Source organism: Aythya ferina, assembly GCF_964211825.1.
Source record: "Aythya ferina genome assembly, chromosome: 7".
NCBI lineage: Eukaryota > Metazoa > Chordata > Aves > Anseriformes > Anatidae > Aythya > Aythya ferina.
The window spans coordinates 22,537,032-22,561,262 of NC_140302.1; the positions used below are offsets into that span (position 1 = coordinate 22,537,032).

General features: G+C 34.0%; 1 protein-coding gene across 3 annotated transcripts in view; it reads right to left on the minus strand.

Annotated features, from left to right (window-relative positions):
- The window catches only part of KNDC1 (kinase non-catalytic C-lobe domain containing 1), a 63,081-nt gene that overhangs the window by 22,106 nt on the left and 16,744 nt on the right, over window positions 1-24,231 (minus strand). For 2 of the 3 annotated variants that reach the window (XM_084526434.1, XM_084526436.1), the window contains 12 exons: window positions 19,464-19,610; window positions 17,682-17,799; window positions 16,295-17,307; window positions 8,134-8,248; window positions 6,106-6,177; window positions 5,942-6,003; window positions 3,566-3,724; window positions 3,128-3,205; window positions 2,826-2,919; window positions 2,488-2,650; window positions 1,556-2,400; window positions 1,300-1,444 (listed from right to left, as the gene is read on the minus strand). In XM_084526434.1, the coding sequence (XP_084382560.1) occupies window positions 1,300-1,444; window positions 1,556-2,400; window positions 2,488-2,650; window positions 2,826-2,919; window positions 3,128-3,205; window positions 3,566-3,724; window positions 5,942-6,003; window positions 6,106-6,177; window positions 8,134-8,248; window positions 16,295-17,307; window positions 17,682-17,799; window positions 19,464-19,610 (3,011 nt within the window). The remainder of the gene's footprint in view (window positions 1-1,299; window positions 1,445-1,555; window positions 2,401-2,487; window positions 2,651-2,825; window positions 2,920-3,127; window positions 3,206-3,565; window positions 3,725-5,941; window positions 6,004-6,105; window positions 6,178-8,133; window positions 8,249-16,294; window positions 17,308-17,681; window positions 17,800-19,463; window positions 19,611-24,231) is intronic. The other variant, XM_084526435.1, reaches the window with a different exon arrangement.

Here is a 24,231-nt window from a genome sequence, read left to right on the forward strand (position 1 = left end):
TAACCCTCTAGATAACACTGTGACTGTAAGTCATCCCTAATAAGAATAATGATAATTTTAAGTCAAAGAAGGTAATTATTAAAAGCAGTTATATTCTTTAGCAGTGTCTGAAGAATACTAAGTAAGCAGTGTCTCCAAGACATCTGATATCAGTTTCAAAAGGTCGTTCTTGAGTGTGAGCTAAAAGCTAGACCTCTATTCTTATAGTGAATAATACATTATTTCCTTTCCACTCCTGCTCTCAAAGACTTTGCTTTTCAATAGCAGTTCTTACTGAGGATGACTTCTTCATATATCTCATTTACAACAGCTCAAGTTTCTTATGCCATAACATTCAACTCTGGGAATTAAGAACCTAACCTCCCACCAGTTTTTATGGCTTTTTAGAAATCTCAACCAAACGGAAAGGGAGCCAGCAAATTGGTACCTGATATTTGGATGTAGTCTATTATCCCTGAAACTTGCTATAAAAAAAATGTATCTTTTAACGTTGATTTCTTTTTTATACCATATTCACCAAGCTTCCAGTCAAAACTTCCAGTTTGTAATTCCAGATCATAACAAAGAAAACATACATAACTTCCACATATAAACATTACTGTTTATGATAGCCTTCAGGTTTTTTTTTTTTTGTTTTTGTTTTTTTTTGATGAAGTAGACTACATTTGGATGCTGCAATAAAACGGGAATTATTTTTATTATTTTTCTGGCAGATAAGTCACTGAAGATGAAGTAGTAAAAATAAGAAATTAATTAAGCTGGTATTTTCTCACTTAATGGACTACCTACAAAAGATTGCCAGAAGGCATACTGAATCAAACTAAGTTTAAGTAAAATATTTATAGTAAAGCTAAATTAATTTATTTGTTCTTACGTGTGATTAGAACAAAAAGATGTACCAGGTAATTTATTGTTAACTTAATGAGAGCTTGGAATAATGCATAAATAACTGAACTCAAATAGAATAATTAAACTGAACAGTAGGGACAATTTATTTCACTTTAAACAGCCTTTATCACAACTTTGAAGTTCTCCAACAATGGTTGAAAACAATATTTCAGCTCCATTATTCAGCTAGGATGGAGTTACAGACAAACTTAATAGGTAATATCTTCTTTTAAGTCATTAAGCACTATTTGCTATGGAGAAGGCCTTGAAGTATCTGATAGACTGGGAAATTATCAGTTGATAGAAAAGAAATAAAGATACCCGAAGAGGAGCTGCATATCCTTTCCCGTTTCTGCGAAGTAGAGAGCATTAAATTGAACTGTAAGAAGGAAAACACTGAAAAATAGTTACCATAAATGTGAAGCTCTTTCTCCATTTACTACTTGATAGAGATTCTCCAGTAATTTTTCATCCCAGTAGAGGTCACAAAACTTCTCACAGATTGTATCAGAGAACATACCAAACTTAATTTCCTTTAATGTTAAAATGAAGTTACCTTTTTTTTAAAAAATAAAAAATAAAACATAAGAAAAATAGAGAAAAAAAGATATTACTAATAGCATTCTTACATATCAGTGATATAACATACAGAAGAAATTGTACATACCCATATCAAAAACTTCAACTCCATTCTCTAGATAGCCATCAAATGCAAACTCTTCTTGTATAAGATAAACCACTTTCTGTAGCAAAGTGTCATTTGTTCTGTTCTGATGAGACAGGACTTCCACATCAAAGACACAAGAAGTACTTTCATCCAGTGAGGTACATGGTGTTTGTCCTTGGTCCATGAAAATACTGTCTACAGTTATAGCACACTCAATTTCTTGGCAGTTGGTTTGAACAACTTTGTTACTTTTGTCAAATGCATTCTGTGTATTAGTAGTCTCACAGTTTTGCACTTTGCACAGGGAGGACTCATTTTCTGTTTGCATGCTCAGTTGATAACTTGCAATAGTACTCGAAAGTAACACTGGCAAACTATGATAGCAATCAGAAGCAATTCTTGAACGAAGAGGCTTATTTGGTAGTTGCTCAGACACAGCTAAGTGTACTGGTACAAATGTTAAAACTCTTTTCTCTGAGTCATTTTTGAGAATGATGTTATTTATATGAAGAGAATTAGGAGATGTAGGACAAGCTAAGGAGTTTGAAGGAACATCAGATAAAATGCTTTTTCCTTGTAGAACATGTGAGGAATCAGATGGTGGTGGTAATGTAACTGCAGAAGTAAGCACACTGCCTGACTTTTGCTCTTCTGAAGATATTTTGAATGAGTGGCCTGGAACTTGTAAATGACACTCAGGTATTTCAGGTGCAGTTTCAACAACAACTCTGTCCTTGATACCATAGCTTTCAGAGTCTTCTACATATCCTGATTTGTTGTGGTCCATGTGTCTTTCTTTTCTCATCTCTTTCTTGAATTTCTCAGTAGCTGGCATGTGAACCTCTCTGAAAAGGAAAAAAGAATTTTTACAGGACACATCCAGTAGGTATAAGAGTGCAGCTTTAACTTATTTTGCTTCAGGATATACTAACTTTGTTACGTTTGCATCTTGTTGCAGAATGATAGGCTTAAAGTGAGTTGCAGGAGAGGTGAATGCTGCAGGTAATGTAGGTTTCTCATTGTTTAGGGAAATCTGGCACGGTACTGGTCCTTTAACTGCTATAAGTTTACTTTCACTGGTAATAGGCACAAATCCTGAAAGCAAAAAACACAATTAGATGAAAGATGAAAAACATGTAAAATATAAATGCAATGTAAATAATAATCAATTTAGACAAAAAAAGACCTATGCACTTGACAGAGAAAATCTCATACAGTGAACTGTTCTAGAGAAAATTAAAACACCTGAAATACATAAGAGTCTGCTTACCTAGGCTTGACTCTGAAGGACTCATTTCAAGTCTTTCATTTCTAATTTCAAAAGCACCATGATTCTGAGAAGAGATTACGTCTTCCTCAACAGCCTAACAATAAAAATTGAAGTCCAAACTGAATTTATTAGCGTTTTCTTTTTAAAATTCTACTCAGCGCATTACTACAAGAAAATGCTTCCCCCTCCCCCTCAGTCTGAACAAATCTAACTATATTTGCAGTGGAGAAAAATATGACTGGAACACATTTAACAGAACTAATTGAAAAAATGTACAGAATTAAAAAAGGCAGCACTCGTACCTTAAAGACAGATTTATTCAACAATGCCAAAATATTTTTGCTGTTTACTCCTTGTTCAAGTAAATAATAACTGCATGTCTAAAAAAAAAATAAAATCATAGTTTTCAGACAATAAATAAGTTTTTTTATCATGTGAGATATTCTTGGACAAGGATAAAGTCAAGGTAAATAGTTAAAAGCAATCCAAGGTTAGAATGTTTTAGAAACTTATTACAAGTACTTTATTAATAATGTCAATATATATTAAGAACACATCCTTAGGGATGTAACTTTAAAAACATCATCCAAGTGATTTGATGTTCATATCAAAAGTGACTGGTTATCAGTTAGGTATCAAGCTACTACAGAAAAAAGATATTACTATTTTGATATTCAAATCACTAAAATTAGACTTCAAACAGAACTAAATTTCAAATAAAATTGCTTAAATCCAGTAACCTTAATTGCATCAGCTACAGAAGGTCTTTCTTCAGGATTTTTTTTTGCCATATCCAGAAGAAGGTTTTTTAATTTTCTTGGCAACGCTAGCTTGTGATTAGGTGGAAAGCCGTATTTTGCTGCCATCCACAGAACTGCAGCAACACCATAAATGCAGACCTAATCATGTAACACAGGAGAGAGGTAAGATGTAAACAAACAAACAAACCAAAACCAAAACCAAACAACAACAGAAAACAAAACAAAAACAAAACAAAACAAAACAAAAATAAAAAAAAATAGCCGTTCCTCAAAACCAAATCCAGCAAATTATCCAAAAGGCACCCCCTGAGAAACTAGCACTTCCAAAGTACAGATTACATTTGGCTTTGAAGATGCTGATGAAAATCCCAGCATATTTCAAAAAACAGCTGTTATGCATGCAGGGCCAATAATAGTAGCTAATTTTCTACTATTGGAGCAACAGACAAAATTTGTCTTATTCTTTATCTATGAAAATTATTCAGGAAAAAAAGGGGGTTTAGAAACATTTTGAAGAGCTCCTTTCTTATATAAAGACCTATTGCTGCAAGCCTTAGAGTTCTACAATAAAGCCTGGCCAGCAGTAATTTACTTAAAAAGGTCATGATAATTCAGAAAGAAAATGGCACAAAGTAATTACAAGATTGCCACTACAAGTCATATTTTACAGAGATGATTATACCTATCAGAAAAACTGGGTACTGTATATTTATTTTAGGAATTATTGTGCTACCTGCATCTAGACCAATTGAAACTGCCTTGATGGGGGACCTTGAAAAGTACCTGGTCTTCACAAGATTTCTTATTTTATTTGAAGAATTACAGTCTTCAGACAGAGACAGAGTCAGACTATTTAATGCTTGATTTACATGAAGCACACTTCAAAAATATAATTTTGACAAAGTGAAAGCACCGTACTTCTTCATGTACCTTATGAAAGGCATTAAAAAGGCTCAGCAGACAGAAACCTAAGTGTGATACTGTGGTCCAACAAAATGTTTTCTAACACCCTTTAGAGCCAAGTGAATGACACCAACCATGTAACAAGGAAGTTCACAAGAAAGAAAGCAGCCTATGAGTCTTTTGAGCTGTTGAATAAAAGCTACTAATAGGTATAGAATGTTTGAAATATGAGAAAGCAGCTTTGTCATATCCAAATGATTTTCTTCCCTGTAGGTTCAGAATTCCAAGATCACAATTTCAACCTAAATTTATTTATTTAGGAAAAACTTGCCATCCAATCCAGCACATCCTTAAAAAAGTTTCCTTTACTGACGTAGTTACTGTGACTGGCACTACAGAGTGTTTATTCCTATGTATAATCCTAACTAAATTTTCATAAAATTGAAAATGTTATACAAATAACAGGAAAAAAACAAATTATGAACTCAGCTTATTCTATATATAATGTTGCAGAGAAAACAAGAACAAAATATTACTTTAGATTTTCTTAAGAAAAAGAATAAAGCATAAGGACTCAGAGTATTAATTTGTACTCTCTGGTGAAACTGCTATATTGTATTTGAGGGTTAGTTTAAGCTTCTGAAGCTATTAAAAAAACTGCATGCTGGATCAAAGCAGTTTAAGAAGAAAGAGAAACTTTAAAGAAGATATATGAGCATTTTCTAGTTACAGATAAATTTACAGAAAGTCTTTAGTAGATTTTTAATGCATTTTTTTCATGATTACTATTTCTAATGTTAAACGACTTATAGGACACAAGGTACATATTAGCTAGCTCTTTTATTCTCATATAATAGAAAGATACAGTAAAATCTGTTTCCATAACTCTCAAAAGCTTACCTTGTTATTTATTAACATTTTAATCATCTCTAGTCTGAGAGCAACTTAGGGCTTATATCTCTAGCAAAAAGCTCTAGGAGAACTATACGGGTAAGAGACATTGCCATAATTCATGTTCCCAAAATAAAAATATGCTGCTAGTAATATTTTCCAATATTTCAAAGCAGATTAATTTGGGCTTTAGCCTAGACAGTCTAAAATATTGATCTTAGCATGACCTCCAGAACATGAAAACATGAATTCAAAGTCTTAGTATTAACAAATTGAAATTAAGTAAGCCTTATAGAAAACTATTGAAGAACAGATTTTGGCAGTTACTCAAGTAATTTTGGAAGGCAAAATGAGTTTTTAGAAGCAACTAAGTTTTATGGTAGACCAATATATAACAAGCCACAAAAATCTGAGAAATACTGAGAAAAATATCAGAATCTTGCTTTCTTGCTGAATCTTGATCTCTTGCTTTTCAGAGTTTTGCTTTCTTCTTTAAGGGGCAGAGGGATACTACTATCCTTTGATAAAATGAACAGCAACCTACATAACCTGCCACATTACCTTCTCAGTATCTACATCTTCTTCTTCAATTTCAGGAGCTAAATAAAACATATCACAAGATTCTAAAAGAGAAAAGAAACCAGAAACAAAAGGTAAGATATTTGCTTTATTCTACTCTCCCCCTCAAATAGAATAAAAGCAGAGCACTCAACATATTAGTTTACCTTCAGCTTTTGGAGCAGCAAAGAGGATATTTCCATGGCAGTCAATCAGTACAGAGTCCAAACATAAGACCACTGCAAAACAAGCCACCAAAGTACAGGACATAATACATATTTGTTCTTGTTGTTATTTAACACTAATAAAACAAATAATTTTTAAAATACTTTGCAATGTCAGTGATTACCCTAAGCTATGACAAAACATGCGCTAGCAGTAATGCTGCTAAACATTTGCTTGCAGAAACCAACCAACAGAGAGCAGATGCATTTTATATAGTGGAAATTTATTCTGTTTGTATCTAGCATTGAAAATGAAGTACACAAGTAGAACAAAAGTAAAATAATAATAATAAAAAAGTAATACTACAGCTAGACGTACTCTGGGCTTCTCACAAGGTACCAATAAAAGAAACTTATAATAAGCATTTGAACTCTCCTCTCTTCCTTCTTCATTCACCCCTTTCTCCACAACAAAAAACAACAAATACTGAAACAATGAAGTTGAAATGTAAAAAATGCTCAACTAAGATTTTAGTTTTGGTACACTTAACTAACAATACCACCACCACCACCACTGTAAGCAACCTGAAGGATATCGTCAAATAAGCTTTTTTTTTTTTTTTTTTTTTTTAAAAAAAAAAAGAGTACTAGGACAGTATATTATTACTTTATATTAATAATTAAACTTAATTCATATTAATTGTTATTATTAATTAATAATTATTATTAATAAAATGAATATTTGTTATTGAACAAATTATTGAACAAGTTGAAGAGGTGTAAGAGAGAAAAGTAAAACATCGTCCCTTTGCTTTTATAGTACAAAAACACATCTAAAGCCATTAAAACGTTCATTATGCTTAATGTAAATAAAAGCTTGCCTACTACCTTCTACAGTATTTAAGCTGGACCTGAACTATTTGTCTTGAAAAGCAAAACTTTCCTCAGCTGGAACTTTTAGTAGTTATTTCTGCAGAGGCAGCTCCCTAGAGAATTATTCTTGCTCACTGTCATTACTTCTCAACAGTTAAAGCCTCTGGCCTGAATCTGCAATACAGTTCATGCAAACTAGATCTCAGCCAAATTCAGTACAACAATTCACACCTGGTTCCTCTAAAACACTTGTAAGCAACATGTAAGGAATATCCTCTGGTAAGAGGAGAGGAGATAAAGTCTCAGTGGAGACTTTTGTAGAAGGACTGAATTCAAAATACACAAAGAGGCTAACTTTGGAGTATATTTCCCTACCCATATAATTCCTGTTTAGGATAATGGGAAAAAAGTGCACTCAATGAATGATTTAGAGGAAAGGGCTGTCTAAGTAAATAATAATAAATCCATTTCATTCCACATTTTGTATACTTAAGCATGACTCTACCAGCATTAAGACAAAAGATATTTTAACATGCAGTTTATACAGCATCATCACAATTACACTCAGAACAAACAGAAATTCCTCTGGCAAAAATATTCTAAATCTGAAAACAATATTCAACTTCAGGGCAGTTTTATTCATCAAATATGGAACTTTATGCAAGGTGCCTCACAATTATTATCTTGTATCATTATGTTTACTTTTACAGGGTATGTAAGGCTCTGATAACAATTCAGTTTTTAGTGTTTTAAACACTTATGCATTCTGGGTGCATGTAAATATGGTTGCAGAGGCTGACTACACATATTCAATTAGAATCTAAGCCACTGTGCAGTTATTTGAAGCTTTCACAAACATTGGAAATATATTACGAGGCTGAGATAATCTTTCTGCTGCAAAGTATATCAAATATTTATTTTTAAAGGAAATAGTGCTTAAAGTGTACAGAAGTCTCTCTTTAAGGATAATTTCCATTAAATGGAGTAAAGTTCAAAGTCAAAACTTAAAATGGAAAAGTTAGAAACATTGGCTGTTATTTTTTTCAATATACAAAATGAAATAGTCATGAGATATTTTGCATCAACAGAATAAACAAAACATTACTACAGTGAACATAATCAACTAAGCAAATATTTTCAAATAATATTTGACTCTACCTGGATAATCTGTGCAAGCGTGCAGAGTACATAAACATTCATGACACAATGCCCATAGTTCATAGTCTTTCAGAGGTTTACCATGTGAGGACAACAGGAGTTTTAGGGAGATCCACTGAAAACAAGATGTAGAGAGTTACTCAAAATTATTGCAAAACAAAAACAATTCATGATGCAGTGAAAAAAAGTCTTAAAATACAATGTACACACCTAAAAAGCATTAAGAAAATGTATTTATTTTATGTGATGGTAGTAAACTAATAATACTTTTTAATGAAATAGCATTACACAGTTAACTGTATAGATGAATCCAAAGTTTCATAATTGCATAACAAAGTTTAATTCAAGTGAGATTTCAGCAAGAATAGAAGTGTTTCAAGAAGATTGAGCTGTTTGGAAGCTCTTTCTTATACTAAGGAAAGATTCAATTAGAACATCAACGATGACACAATTACAGGGATGTCACCTATGCTTAAAAACATAAAAATCTGAATGATAGCCACTGACAAGACACAGCCACATTCAAATCCTGATTTACCCTAATGGTTACATTAGAAGCCTTACCTTAAACATTTCATCAACATTTCTTGTTCTTCTGCGAGCAATAACAGTATTTTTTTCCTCCTTATCACTTTAGCTTTTGATTGCTGACAAAGTACAAAGATACCTGACAAATGTGACAAAGATACTGCTTCATAGAAACTGGCTGTTCTTCAGAGAATCCATATTTTACATTTTATTATTTTCTTATTTTTATGAATTTTTAATAGAAGAACTTGACATGATAGTACTACACAGAGACCTTCCAGATCAAGCTGTGCTAATAGAAGATATTCTTACTGTCAGTCTCTCTTTATTTAACACAAGACAGACGTTATGATTTTTTTTTTTCTATCAAAGGAACAGTAATGAATAACTCTAAAGGCAAAAAACTCTGGATTAGGGCAGATCCACACACTATTTAAAAAAAAGCACAGCACTCAAAGATAGGAAACTATCTCTAAATATCAACTTCAGGCCATGTGGCAGAAAACAACTACTGACATCAATTCGGGATTGACTCGGGACACACACACAAATGGAGCATAGGAGAGAGAGAGAGAGAGAGAGAGAGAGAGAGAGAGAGAGAGAGACACACACAGACACACACACACACACACACACACACAGACACACACACAGACACAGACACAGACACAGACACAGACACAGACACACACAAAAAAAAAAAAAAAAATGGAGCATAGGAGACAAACACAAATTAAAACCTCTGATCTGTTCTGGTGTTGTTTTATGAACACATATATCCCCCATCACAAAAAGCTAACACATTTTGTGTTCATAAAATCCAAATAGACTAAGGAAATGTCACACGCAATAGTAGTACATCATTATTTTTGATGAAATCATCCTCTGCATCGTAATTTGCTTGTCATTTTTTCATGGACATGAAACACCTTTCATTAGACACTATTCAAATTTTATCATAAAACACGTAATGAACAGACTACTAAATCACCTTTAATCAAAAAACACAAATAATTCCCCTGCAATTTATGGGGAAGAGAAAAAAGAACCATGTTAATTTCTGTAGCTTAAGCTTTGTTGATAATCCAATATTAACCAGAAGATGCAATACTTTGGCCTTATACTCTTTAAATATTCCTTAAAGGTGAGCCATATTAGCTATTAATATTTAACAAGATGTGCCATCAAACACACCTTTTTATTTACTCAAGATGTTTTATTTTCTGTCTACCTTTAACAAACAAAAATGATTTTAGTGCTTTTATTAGCCCATACTCCATTGGGACACGTCACAAAGATTACTAACTTTGGTATAGACAGATTTGAAGCCAGGTAATCATATTAAGCTTTACACTCAAATTTTGACTGTAAACCAGCATCCCAGAATGAAAAATTCTTTCACTTCATTTTATCTAGAAATAACTGTCTAATAAAGAGACATCAGTTGTGAAGCAGCAGGGAAGTTAGATAGTGAAAAGAATAAATTAGTCTAGAAACACCTTGAAATAGATCTTCTTGTTGTTAACTGATTACTGTCCTCAAGCAGTGCTGTGTTCCTCTCAAGCATACTGGCTCTCAAATACCTCAGAAATGTAGTTTCTCGCAGATAATTTACAATGAAAAAAGGAGCCAAATCTTCAAATTGACCCTGGACAGAAGCAGAGGGAAAAGAAGAGAAATTCCACACACTGACTATAATATTAAGAAGAACATTTTGGGATTCGGGGTTATTTTTGTGGTAAGTATACACCACCATTGTTTTTTTTTTCCCCTCTAAGAGAATAACTTCTTTTTAAATTTATGTCCCTAGAGGCTCTAAAAGCTACAGCTGACAGATGGACTCCCTCCATTCTACATACAAATCACCTCTCACTTCAGAAGGAGGTGATGAATGGCTAGCAAGAGGAAGAAGAAACTCTCACTAAACTGAAGATTGAAGTTAGTTGTACAGCAGGAAGCTGAAAGGTATTTCTCATCAGCTTTGGGATATTCAAGCTCTCTAGAGGAAGAAATAAATGACAGAAAGAGCTTTAAGCACAGCAGGAAAGAAGTAATAAACTCTTAGAGCAGCAGCAGAAGTTTAGGATAAGAAAGAGGAAAGTATCAAAGATAGGTAACACAGGGGATGAAAAGGCACCAGAAACTGAAACTCTATTTCTGAAGAAAAAATGATGCAGGAACAGCAAATCTTAGCAGAAGTGAGAATTGCTGCCATTCACAAGACAGCTGAATTAACTCGAGTCAGAGGGAAAAAAAAGTTGTAGTCTGATTACAGATTAGTAAATGTAATTTAAATGTACACCCCCCTCATTATTTCTCTCTGACAAGCACCCTAAAGTAAGATTAAACTTCAAGTATTAATATTGCTAGCTAGTAATGTGCTAATTGTTATCCTATACTTTTAGAGAGATTCTGACTGACTGCATTGCTACAGCCTCTTACTGTAATTCATATTCTTCTCACACCTGTGACAACATTGAAAGGTTATTTTTATTCCTGAAAAAGATACTTAAAAAGGTCATTCTTCTTGTGTCCCTAATTATTCCAAATGCTCATTTTTATATTGGAAAGAAAGAACCTTGGAGGACTTCATCTGAAGGGACCTGCTGAGGACTTTTCCTTCTACCATCTTGTGGAAGTCATCCATATATAGTCAACGCACATGATAATGTTTCATCACACACGTTTCATCACAGACGTTTGTGATGAAAAACACATGCAGTTATTAAAATATTTTCCTAACGAAAACCAGCATGAAGCTCAGCCTACAGTTGAGACAATTTTATTTAAGCATGTTATGTAACTTAATGCACATTCAAGTTCTGCTGAGCACATCTATGCTTCGGTAAACATTTAATTGGAAATCTCCCTTACTTAGGCATGTCTTGGTTTTGTTTTTAATGCAAGTGATTAGTTCATGGCTATTACCGTTTCCTACAACTCAAAAAAGCCCCAAGAAAAAATTTGAAGTGCTAGAAAATATGTCTTTTTTTTGTAATTATTATTTTTTAGTTAGAGAGCATGCAGCATACTCTGTTTCTCAATTATCTAGCCAGACTTTATAGCAAAGCAAGCTCAAGACAATTGTTCAGCATCTGTAAGACCTCAAGTACACTTTACTTAAAGCATTAACACTGCTTTAATGCTGATTAAAGCTCTGTTCTATATTATCACTGTTAATATTGAACCAAAGAGCAAACAAGGAACAATAGAATCATAGACTGGTTTGGATTGGAAGAGACCTTAAAGATCATCAAGTTTCAACCCCCCTGGCACAGGCAGGGACACTTCCCACTAACATTATAAAATGTGAAAAAATTCAGGATGAGGCAATGAATTATAATGTACCTTTTCATAACAAAAACTATATACCCATTTTTAAAGTAAGGAAAAGTTTTTCACAGCACAGAATTTTTGATAGTAGGTATGAAAAAGTTACATGATTTATTATTGCCTATAATTACATATTGATGACATTTATGCCAAAAAGACTGAAATTTAAACATCACTTATTGTGAAAGTGATGATTTTTTTTCCTGTTTTGTAAGGATTGTTTTTTAGGTCTACTGTCATTGTTGGCACCAAAACTGCACAAACTCTTAGTAAAGTATTCAAACTATTCCAACATACTATGTTTCATGAACATAATGCCAACATATTTTAAGCAGTTAAAGCAAATTAAGTTTTATTCTTTACTTAATAAGTACTATGTAGGAATAGACAGGTTTTCTTTCTTTCAAGTGTTATTTCCCCAGTGTTCAAGTGTCATTCTCTACCTACATGGATTTTGACTTCTCTCATGCTTGACAGGGCATGAATGACCAACAGAAAACAAATGTATATATGCCAGGTTCCTGTTAACCCTTCCCATATGAAGGCCATAGCATTTGAATTGCAGAGAAACATTTAGAAGCATTAGAGATGATACACACCTGATTGGAATGAAATTGGTTAGAGAAAAAAGAGATCCCCACTCATACTTGAAGTGAAAAATATTTATTTATGGCATGCAAAACTATAAAAACCTCTGAGAAAACCCTCACAAGATACATTGCAGAAGCCAGACAAAAGCAAGCAAGTAGTTTTAGTAATGCCTACTAGCAGTAAAGCACACAACATTAAGAAGCAGTGTTGGGATATTAGAAAAATATTGTCCTCCGGAGAAGTGTTATTGACAGATAAGAAAAAAAACTGTCTGTTCTCCAGAGTAGACAAGGTTGATCTTCAACCGGATGGGACTGATGTTGCATTTTCAAGAACAAGAAATATTTAAAGAGATGCTAGAAATACTGTTCTAAAATTTCTGTTTACCATAATCATACTTATCTGTTACAGGAAACTAGTGAAAGAGCAGCTCTGTAGATCTTTTCAATAGTATCTTATCCATTTAGGCCAGAGGAGATCAAAATTACATTATCAGGTTTTCACATTTTTTGTGCCTTTGCAGTAAGTGGACAAATCCTCAGATTCAAGTTTTAGTTTTTTAGAAAGTTCAAAAAAAATTTTTAAGGTATTCAGTACATTCTGACAATCAGAAATGAAAGAGAACTTCAAAGTATAAAGAAAAATCAGGTGCAACTGCTTCATATAAGGAATAGCACAGCATGTTTTATTTTTGCAGTTGTTAGGAGGAAATATAGAGGCTGAAGTTTCAGAAGCCCGAGGAAAAAAATCTGTCTTCCAAAAGACAAAAAACCAAAAACATTAAAAACAAACAAGCAAACCAAAAAACACAGAACCAACCAAAGCAAAATAACCCAGAGCCTATGAGAACTTATAATAGAATCCTCCATAAAGTTCAATAGCTACTGAAAATAAATGACCCTCCCTCCACATCTCCTTCAGAAAACAAAGATTGCTGGGCTAGAAGCTCAGGTTTTCAGGGAACAGACAGCAATTTCGTGATCATTTTGTTTGGTAAGAAATCTAGGTATTGCTCACAAATGTTGATGCCATCTAAACAGTGTTTTTCTTCCTACAGCAGTTAAAGAAAAACCTCTTTGATTACTTAAGACCAGCACAGGGCTTCAACAAATGATAATGAGTGGTAGAACCTGAACATCTGCTAGAATTGATTACAAAAAAAAAAAAAAAAAAAAAAAAAGAAAAGCACAAGTCTATAAACCCTTTCTTCTACTGAAAACACAGCTAATAAATCTCTAGTTTCTTTGACAACTGCCTCTCTGTCTTCATTTTTGATTGTATGTTAATACGCTGCTTATTTGGTAAATGAATAACGATTACCTTTTCTAATTTATTGTGATTTGGTGGGAGCTGGATAACCTCACTTCTACTAAGGGCCTACATATTTGGAAGAATGAAGCTCTGTTAAGGCTGAAAGAAAATATTATTTTAAACTAAAGACAAAATGTTTGAATTTCAGAGAACGGGCAGACTATCCTGAAAACATGTTTTGGCTAATTTTGCTGTGTACCAATCTGAACTCCTTCTGCAGGAAAAGCAAATAGGATATTTGTTACAGCTTTTAAATTCTGCAAGAAGTTTGTTGGGAAACTTTAATTTTGAGGAAGACTATTTTCTTGAAAGAATCTTCATGTACCTAGACTTAAATTGTTTTGGTAATCCACTCAGGACAGAATATGCACCTTTTTTCAACAGATTCCTCCCTCTCCCTACCCCCCCCCCAAAAAAAAAAAAAAAAAAAAAAAAAAGACCTTTATCAGTGCAGTCACTTTACGTTCTTAAGAGACTGCAGCTTATGCATCATATCTTTCTATTTAACAAAGGCTGAAGTAAGACTACTACCACCTCATGGCAAGAGCCTGGAGCATTGGTCTGATAACCAGAATTATCTGAACAATCCTCTCCGTGACAAATAACACACTAATTTGTAACACAGTTCACCATAAAAATATAAAAAAACCCTTTCAGAAAAGGAGACTTGCACATAAGATGAAAGAATGCAAACATAGTTGTTTCTGTTACTTGAATACCAAGACAACTACATTTCTATATACTAATAGGTTTCCTCACAAGAAGCCACTGACTGAAAATGCTATGACCCTTGTTAGAAATACAAGAACATCTGCAAAATAAAGCAGGTTCATGTAAAGCCAGAGAAACAAATGACATAGCAAAAGCAGAAGAATTTGGAGTGATTATATATCTGATTATTATCTGATTATAGATCTGATTATCCCTTCTGAATGGATGAAGGGACAGAGTCCAGACCTGGAAGGGAAAAAAAAAAGAAAGATGCATCTGTAATAAATGGACTTTTTCCTAGAGTCTGAAGAAAAACCTGCAGGATTTAATAACTAATAAACGACTCACATGTATACAATGAGTAAGTCCCTCATAGAGCAAAACCATGCCATGTGGTACTTATCTATATTCACTATCTTCCTGCACTGATAATTTAATAAGTATACAGTTACTGAAGGGATAAACAGATGAAAGAAAAAAGGCAGAACAGTCTTCAGTGTTACTTTTTTTTTTTTTGTCTGCTGCGTTTTAAGGCTATGATGAACTAAGGGCTGTTTACACAGGTGGATGTTCAGTCCTATGTTACTGATTCAGTTGAGGTGTTCCAATGAAAAGAGGGATTGATATGGATTGAAATCAACTCTAGATGCCGGATGCATGGGATGGCTGGAAGGCTGCCTATTAGGCATGAAGAACAGGGCTGAGTTGTCAGTAGAAAACAGAAGAAAAAAATATTCTTAAGTATAATTTCTGGAAATTAAATGGGTGAAATTTGTGCTGCTTATTTCTTCCAAGTCACAGCATGGCTGGAGAAGCATCAGCCATCCTTGCCATTTCAACAACTCTGTCACAGGTGTCGTTTACATCTCTTTAAGTGTGGCACAAGAGAAAACCATCAAGTCAGAGATCAAACTTGTCCACCCTGAGAATCTGTAATTTGAATAAAGAGACCATGCTACACTATCACCAAAGTCTAGTCAACAAGTATCAGCTTTCCCTCTTCTTATTTGGCTACATAAATAGGGATGAAATACTTGAGACAACATATCCATCATATTGTGCACATATTTGAATTCTGTCATGAAATATACATAACACACAACGGCAGTCATTTAAGAACACAGAATAGATACAATCTATGTACATTTTTCAAAAGCCTAAATGCACACGTAGATTAAAAAAGTGGAATCTTCCCCTCCTGAAGCAGATGAGATATTGCCATTGATTACAGTGAGGTCAGGTTTACAGCCAGGAACTCTGCAATTTTTGTAAGCACCTGGGATGCCTACTGCACGATAGTGAACTTTATGCATTGACAGTAACATAAAAGGATTAAAAATCTACATATGCTTTGGTAATGTTTTCTGACATACGTAATTAGGTATTAATTATGCTACTCTGACACACTAACGAGCATGTTCCAGTACCATTTGCATAAAAAAAATTAAACTGCAGTTTGATTTTTCAATAGCATAAATTTCACTGTAGCATTTTACTTCTAAAGAGGAAAAAAAGCATCATCATGTTTACAACGTTAACTTTTAAAGTGTGTAGACCAGCAAAATTTGACTTTCCAGGATGCTGAAGAGGGAAGGGGGAGCAGAAAGTGAACACACAGTATTTAAGTCATTTCATCTCCACATAAATGACTACAGCAACTATACAATGAAGACTTTATTTTTACTACCTGCTCATTACTTTTGATTTCTGACCCTCTGCCTTGATAAAGATTATCTTCATTATTGTTTGCGCTCATTGTACCGCTGCTTAATTCTGGAGACCTAATTAGGTTTGATCCATATCTGTTCCCACTGGGTTTTGTTGTCAACACTGAAGTCATCTTGTTGAAGTGTGATAACGAATTCTCATTTGACCCTTGAAAAGTTTCAGTACAGTCTTCCAATGCCACGTAATTGTCTAGCGTTTTTGCTCCAGCAATTGATTGATTTGGACTTTTTAGCATGCCAGATGTAATGGGCATTTCAGAGGTAGTATCAGAACAGTCTTCTTTGTGATCAGATGAAATAAAACCTATCTTTTTACCTTTAATAAGCGACACGTGTTCTTCAAGATTCATGCCAGACACCTGTGTACACACACAAGGAGCTTCTAAATGAAGATCAGTAACCTGGTGATTCTTTGGTTCTATTATGTGCGGACTACTAAGTGAATTAAGATTTCCCTTTGAAAAAGCAATTTCATTGTTATTGTCTAGAGGTAGTGACTCACGTGTAAGCAAGTGATTTTTCCTAGCTAGAGTTCCATTGTTGGCTACAGATGTAAAAAAATGATTTGTTTCTGTAGGTTCAAGTGGTAGCTTTGGAAAGGTTTTCATTTTTCTCAAAGAACCTTTCTTAAAAATGCCATCTCTCTCCAGGTCAATAACACATGATTTTATATCCAAAGCAACACTAGCAAAGCTGTCAGTATATACTGCATGTTTGTCCTCTTCTTTGCTCTTTTTAACTTGAGTTGCAAGTTGAGAATGTTGAGTTTTCTCATTATCCAGATCAATTTGCACTTCCTTTAAACCACTGTCTCTGCCAGTCACCATAGTAACTACAGAAGAGTCCTTATGACAGGTAGCTGTCACATCTTCGACTGCAGAGGAATCACCTATATTGTTTTTCTCATTTGAGTATAATTTAGATCCCAAACTTCTCTGACACACTCTTCCCTTCCACATGTTATCACAGGCATCTAGATGCAAAAACAGATGCTTATATTAAATGTGTATTTAAACCTTCTAATCTTTCCTAGTACATGTATTGGTTTTTCAGCTACTACTGTTAAGTATATTCAGTTAAAAAAATTACATTTATTCTAAAAAAAATCATTATTTCTGGACACATTACTAAAGAACATTCTATACAGAGAGTCAAAATGAAGTAAAATATATTTATTCAAAACACATTATGTTCATTAAGAGTTGTGCATTTCCTGCCCCCGGCCCCAATCCATAAATATTTAACAACTTTTTAATATCCAGAAAGGAACCTGTAACAGGAAAGGTATACATAGTATTTTCAGATATCACAGTCTAAAATTCTAGACTAACTACATTTTAAGTTTACCTTGAGAAGCACTAAATGATTCAATTGAAAGAACCCTTCTTCCAACAGCAGACAGACTTCGACAAATATTACTTGATGAAGCAATCTTCAGTTTTTCTTCGCATAATGACAAAATACTCTAGAGAAAATTAGTGTTAAATACTTATTTAATAATGAATAGATATGTGAATTTTGAGTAAAGTGAATCATGTTAACTCGCACAGTACATCTGAAATTATAAGATGCTACACTGGAAGTCTTTCTTGCACAGTTCATTATACTGCACATTTCTATTATGCAGTTGAATTCATTTATCATTTTAACCATGGGCTATCATGAAATTATTTAATACAGTTCAAGTTCTAGCCTACAGTTAGAACACACTGAGAACAACTGATAAAAATTAATCATCTTAAATGTCACATTTCACGAATAATATATTGCAAACATAAACTAGTATGGATTATTTTTTAAGCGGCTAATGGTTCACTTGAGTCGAGCAGTATGATAAATATTTCTAATCACCAAAAATACATTAAAAGTAAGGTCTGAATTTGTTAAAAATTACTGAGAAACAAATATCTAGAAAGCATTACTCTGTTAGCAAAAGCAGTCATTATCAGATCACAAGAAGAAACGGCATTACATTAGTATCTCTAATCTGTACCTTGGCATCATTTAATAACAAACACTGGTATCAGTCACAGTCTACAGACATTCACGTACATTTAACAGCTTGTCACTATGGGCAGGAAGTAGAAGAGAACTCTTTCTAAATGCATCATACTTCTTCCTCATCATTGGTTATAGCTGATGAGACCTTATACAGCTCTAAAGAGATCTAATGATGAGACCTTATACAGCTATAAGGCCCCTTAACCTGCTTCACTGCTCTTCTGCTGTTAAATGGAAGGAGAAAAACAACTGCTGGTTGTTTGACTGAGGAAGGACAGGAAAAAGTGAGACAGGTATCCAGCCATGCTCAAGCCTAGTGACATGCCTAGAAAACTCTATGGGTCAGCCCTTAAAATAGCTCCCACCACTCCATCTGCCCAAGAAAGAGTCCAGTGGAAAAGGAAGGTAAAAAGTACAGATAACTGCAAAGCAACCTTTATATGTACCCTAGGCCGGCCTTGATCCACTCCAGTTTTGGTTAGTGTGAGTAGTCAGCAATAGCTTTCAGGGATTACAGACCAATTGCTACACAATCATAGCTTTCCTGACTATGATAAAAAAAAAAAAAGTACACAAACAGAAATACAGCAGGCTACATGTTAGGAATGGTCTTCTGTCTGGGCAGCCCTCAACCAGGGAGTGAGATATTATTTGCTTTACAGAAATGAACTTTTTTGTCCTATTGCAGCATTCCTTCTTGCGAAGTATTCATTAGGGATGCTATACCATTTAAAATATTCTTTTCCTTCTGAGATGGTAGTGTATATAATACTATTCTGAGGTAGAAAAACTGAAGCCAAGAAAAGTGACACTTGAACAATAGTTATACTCTGTTAATTAAAAATTAAGTGGGAAGAAACAGATAATGAAAAAATTTAGATCCACAAGTGCTGCACATAGTCTTCTTAAAAATGAAATCACCATAATCCATTTACATCTGATATGGAAGTTGTATTTCCACTAGATTAGCAAGAGAAAAAAGATTCTGCTGAGTATGGGAAAATTTCAGCTTTGCTGTAAAATCAGAACATATTATATACAAATAATGTGTCTATCAACAACTACATATGTACAAGTTTTTTTTTTTTTTTTTTTTTTAAGATTGAAAGCTATGGAAGGCTGTTTTACCTCAATATCTGGCCTATTTTCAGGATTCTCTTCTTGCATTTGTTCCAGTAGAGTATGCAGATCTTGCCCAAATTCAGATTCCGTCTCAGGTTCTACTATATATTCAATTGCTGCTTTCAGTGTTGTACCCAGAGAATAGATGTGTGCCTGTATTAAGTTTAAAAAAAGACATCGAATATGTTACCAATTATCTCTCCAAAAGAGCTCTGAGAACACAAGGGGTACAGCTTACATTGCTTTCATTTTTAGCTTACCGGGTAACAGCTTACTGATAAGGTAGTTTAGTTTAAAGGATCAAGAGGAACAAAACAGGGTTTCAGTACTACTTTGGAGAATATGCTCATTACCAACATAAAGAAATAGTATTGTGGTCCAGCTAGAACCTTTATTCTTCCTCACTAGGAACCAGTATTAAAATTGTTCAGCAGCTACATTTAAATATAAAATCGACCTCTGTGTGTGCCTGTGTCTGTAAGTAGTATTTAAGTTTGAATCATTCTGGGAGACCGAAGTGGCATTTCTGTTAACAGGAAAAATGTTTGACAAAAAACTTCATATATAACTATTTTAAAAGCGCCATGAAGCATAAAGAAAGCAAGCAGAAATAACACAGCATGTTATTTAACAAATTTTAAGAAATACACTGACATTTTCAGGGTTAGCCAAAAGTTAAAGCAGATTAATTAGGGAGTTGTCCAAATCTCTCATGAACAGACAGGCATGGGAGACCAACTACCTCACGAGGAAGTCTGTTCCAGCATTTGATCATCCTCACAGTAAAAAAAAAAATAAATAATAAAATAAAATCTTGATGTCCAATCTGAATCTTCCCTGGTGCAGCTTTGTGCCATTCCCATGTCTTCTATCATCAGTTCCCAGATAGCAGAGACCAGCACCTCCCTCTGCGCTTCCCCTCCTCAGGAAGCAGTGAAGTCGCCTCAGAGCCTTCTTTTCTCCAGACTAGACAACCCAGGTGTCCTTAGCCTGTCCTTGTAGGACATGCCTTCCAGCCCTTCTTCCAGATTTGTTGCCTTCCTCTGGATACCTTCAAGTACCTGAACATACTTTTTTTATATTGCGTACAATAGTGCACACAATAATCTAGGTGAGGTTGTACCAACACTAAATATAGCAGCAGAATCACCTTGTTTGACCAGCTGGCTATGTTGTGTTTAATGCATCCTAAAATGCCATTTGTCTTCTTGGCTGCCAGGGCACACTGCTGACTCATGTTGAGCCTGCTGTTAACCAGCACCCCCAGATCCCTTTCTGCTGAGCTGTTCTCTACCACCTTGTCTTCCAGACCTGTGTCCAGAAATTCATATATCAGACGTGTTATAAAAAGAACAAAGAGGAACAGATATGTTGTTTCAACATATGGCATTATTCACATAAAAACAGAATCCCGTTTTACTTTTATTAAGTAATTCATGAGCTAAAGAAGTTTTCCAACTTAAAAGTTAAGCCTGGTATCTAAAGTGAAACAATGAGAAAACGAGTTTGTGATCATCCACTAGGTGGGGTGTTCCACAAGTTTATGCATCAAATCTGCTGCTTCCACTTACCACACTGCTTAAGAAAATTTTGCTTTCTGAGAAAGGAGTGCAAGATGATAAATGCAATAAATAAAGCAAATACAAGTAAAAAATATATAATGATCAACAGGAGTGACTTTTCTCAGCGAAAAAAATAATCTCACAGTCTAAATATTTTTAGTGTTAAGAAACATTGAAAATGAATACGAATGGGCAGCAAACAACTTCCCTTCTCCTGGAAGACAACAAAAGTAAGCACTATATTAGAAGTGATGAATTTTAATTATTCAAGAGTGGTGTCATGCCACTTAACACTGCCAAGTGCGTGATGCGTGCCAAGTGAAGGTTTCTTCCTTCATTGAGGGGGTGGGGGAGCAGAGGAGAAGTCTTCAGCCCTGCTAAGGGGAATTGTTTATGAATTATAGAAACTTACGTTATGGGGTAAGAACACTACGTTTCCAGAAGCTGATAACTAAAATGCATTTCAAGAAGAATCCAAAAGGAAGACAGACAAACAATAACAAAACACCAAACACACACCTCTCTTCACAATTCCTAAAGAGACTTTCAAGCTAAAAACTGTATCTGACTTGTATCAGAAAATACCTGGGCCATACTGGCAAGACTGCACTACTCTATCAACTTGAAAAAGAGTGTGAAGAAAGGGAAGAAGTTATATTAGAAAATCAGTTCTCCAGATCTAGTTGTAGTGTGTACACTTAGCTCCAAGTAACAAAAATCATATATAAAGTCATCACCGTACACTTTAATGGGAAAGTCACTGTGGAAATAATTTACATGTAAAGCAAAATGGCAACAGAAAGAAGAGTCACAGATATGATCTGAAGTCCTGAAAATCTTCTCAGCAACAGGCTAAGGGAGCTCATGTTAGAAAAGATTTGACGGTGATAATCATACATGTGGCTTCATATAGTTTGAGTAGTAGGTGTATTCTAATACCAGAGTGTTTTCTGAGACAAAGGTGTAGCAAGACTCAAAAGTAATAAAACAACAACAACAAACAAACAAACAAACAAACAAAAAAAAAAAAAACAATAAAAAATCAAAAAGGTAAAGATGTTACATATGTAAATAAAATCTTTAGGCTAAAGGTGAGGACATCTGGCACCATGTTAAAATTTTATATTATGAGTGAACTATATTCAAAAAGACTTCTGTCAATTCCAATCAAAAGATATTTAGCTTGCTACATGCTATTTTATGTCCACTACAGGAAGTGAACTCAGAATAATAATGATCCATTCTCATTTTAAAAATCTGCAAATCAAAAGATCATGAGAGGAAGCAAAAGCTCCAAGCCTACACACAGAGTGTGACAGAAACCTGTTGTATTACTGCTTGGCAGAACTCAAGAGCTAAGCTTCTATAGGAACTCAGACTTGCAGACAAACAATGCAGAAAAAAAGCTGACAAAAGAGCTTTTGAATAGCAACTACATGAGCATTTAGGATATTGTAATTATGAATAATGTCCATTCACATTTTGTATTGAAATTTCACTGAATTCAAAAATTTAGGTCATCAACAGAGAAGGAAAGACCATAACAGAATTGATGCTTGCTGTAAAATATTTTTGACTAAATGATAAGCTACGGGAAAATAATAAAACAATTCTTGGTTTTGACATTGATATATGACCCTTACTTTACCTTGCACCATTTTTATTTTTTATTTTTTCTCTTTTATTGAGATTGCTGTCACAGTTCAAATCATTTAAGGGTTCCATAAGTGAAAGCTTCAGTGTTGTTATAAATCTCAAAGTCTTACAAACAAATTCAAGCTAATGTTTAACAAAATTACTACTAGGAGAAAGCATCTCATATTTACTTATGTCTTTTTCAATATGCCAACTCACTCTAAAACATCTTTTACGCAAAAGCAAGTCAGACTGTAATATTCCTCAGCAACAAAATGAAAGGGAAATGGGCCTATTATCTTTTTAATACTTCTCTTCATTACAAAACTCTTTTCTGCATAAACTGTAATTACTGGAAAGTGCAGTATTTAATATTAGCATTTTGTTCATTTAGCACTTTGGATGTGCAGATAATTAGTCTGCAGAATGTCCTAGAAGTGCTAGACCGGTATACTACTCACAAAACATATACTTAATCTTGAATTGGCAGCAAATACTGGAAAAATAATATTTTAAACCGATGCTATACTTGCAATTTATCCCTTTTAACTTAGTTCCTACCTAGTCTTACCTGAAAAAGTTATTCTCCAAAAGATTTCAGAAAACTGGACAACAAAATGCAATTACAGGCCAGATTCTTCTCAAATAAACAAAACTGAGATTAGCATTTATTCCATGTCTCAAATTGCCTTTTTATTGACCTAACAACTAACTAAACACTTTCATGTTTTAATATGTTATTAAGTAAATGTCAGGTAATCAGTTTATGCTGCAAAAACACAAGACTTCGCTGATGCAATCATCTAAAAAGCAATGCTACAGCTTGAGGAGAAATGATCCAATCAAAATCTAAATGCACTTATCACATACTATGACTGAATTTATTAGTTTTTTTTTTTTTTTATTACATTTTACTATGCTTTTACTTCTTGTTACCTCTAGTTATGCCATTCATTTTGAATTGAGGAAACCTTATTTAGTACATCACCCTAATCTCACTGTTTTGTAGTTGAGGGCTTCTTTTCTGTTACAGTTCAGGAAAAGACATTTCCTCCATAAATTTGTCTAAGCTTTATCCACACACAATAATTTTGCAATCTGGTTTAACTGTGAAAATTTTTGAAAATACAAAGAAGTAATTCCTCATGTTTATTTTTAAATCTACCTATGTTCATCTCATAAATGAAGAAGTGAGAGGCAACAATGAGGGCTGGCAAATAATCCATGTCTGCTGCGGTGGAAGATTTCACAGATTTCTAGCATAAAACTCTCCCTCAGGGAATTCTCTTCCAGGCTTAAGAATATTACCATAAGTAATTACTTCTTTTATGAATGCTGTTTTACCATCTGGTCTTGGAAATTTATTTTACTGCTAGTTTCATCAATATGGTCAGTAGTCTATTCAATTGAAACTCTGATTTAAGCAAAAGTTTTGATAGTTCGCTATGAAGAAAAATTGCAGTTGGAACCTTTCTTTGAATCATTCTTTTACACCTTTGTCCATCTGCTGACTTACAGACTCTATGCAGCATTCTTGTGTTTAATATTTTTTTTTTTTTTTTTTTTTTTTTTTTTTT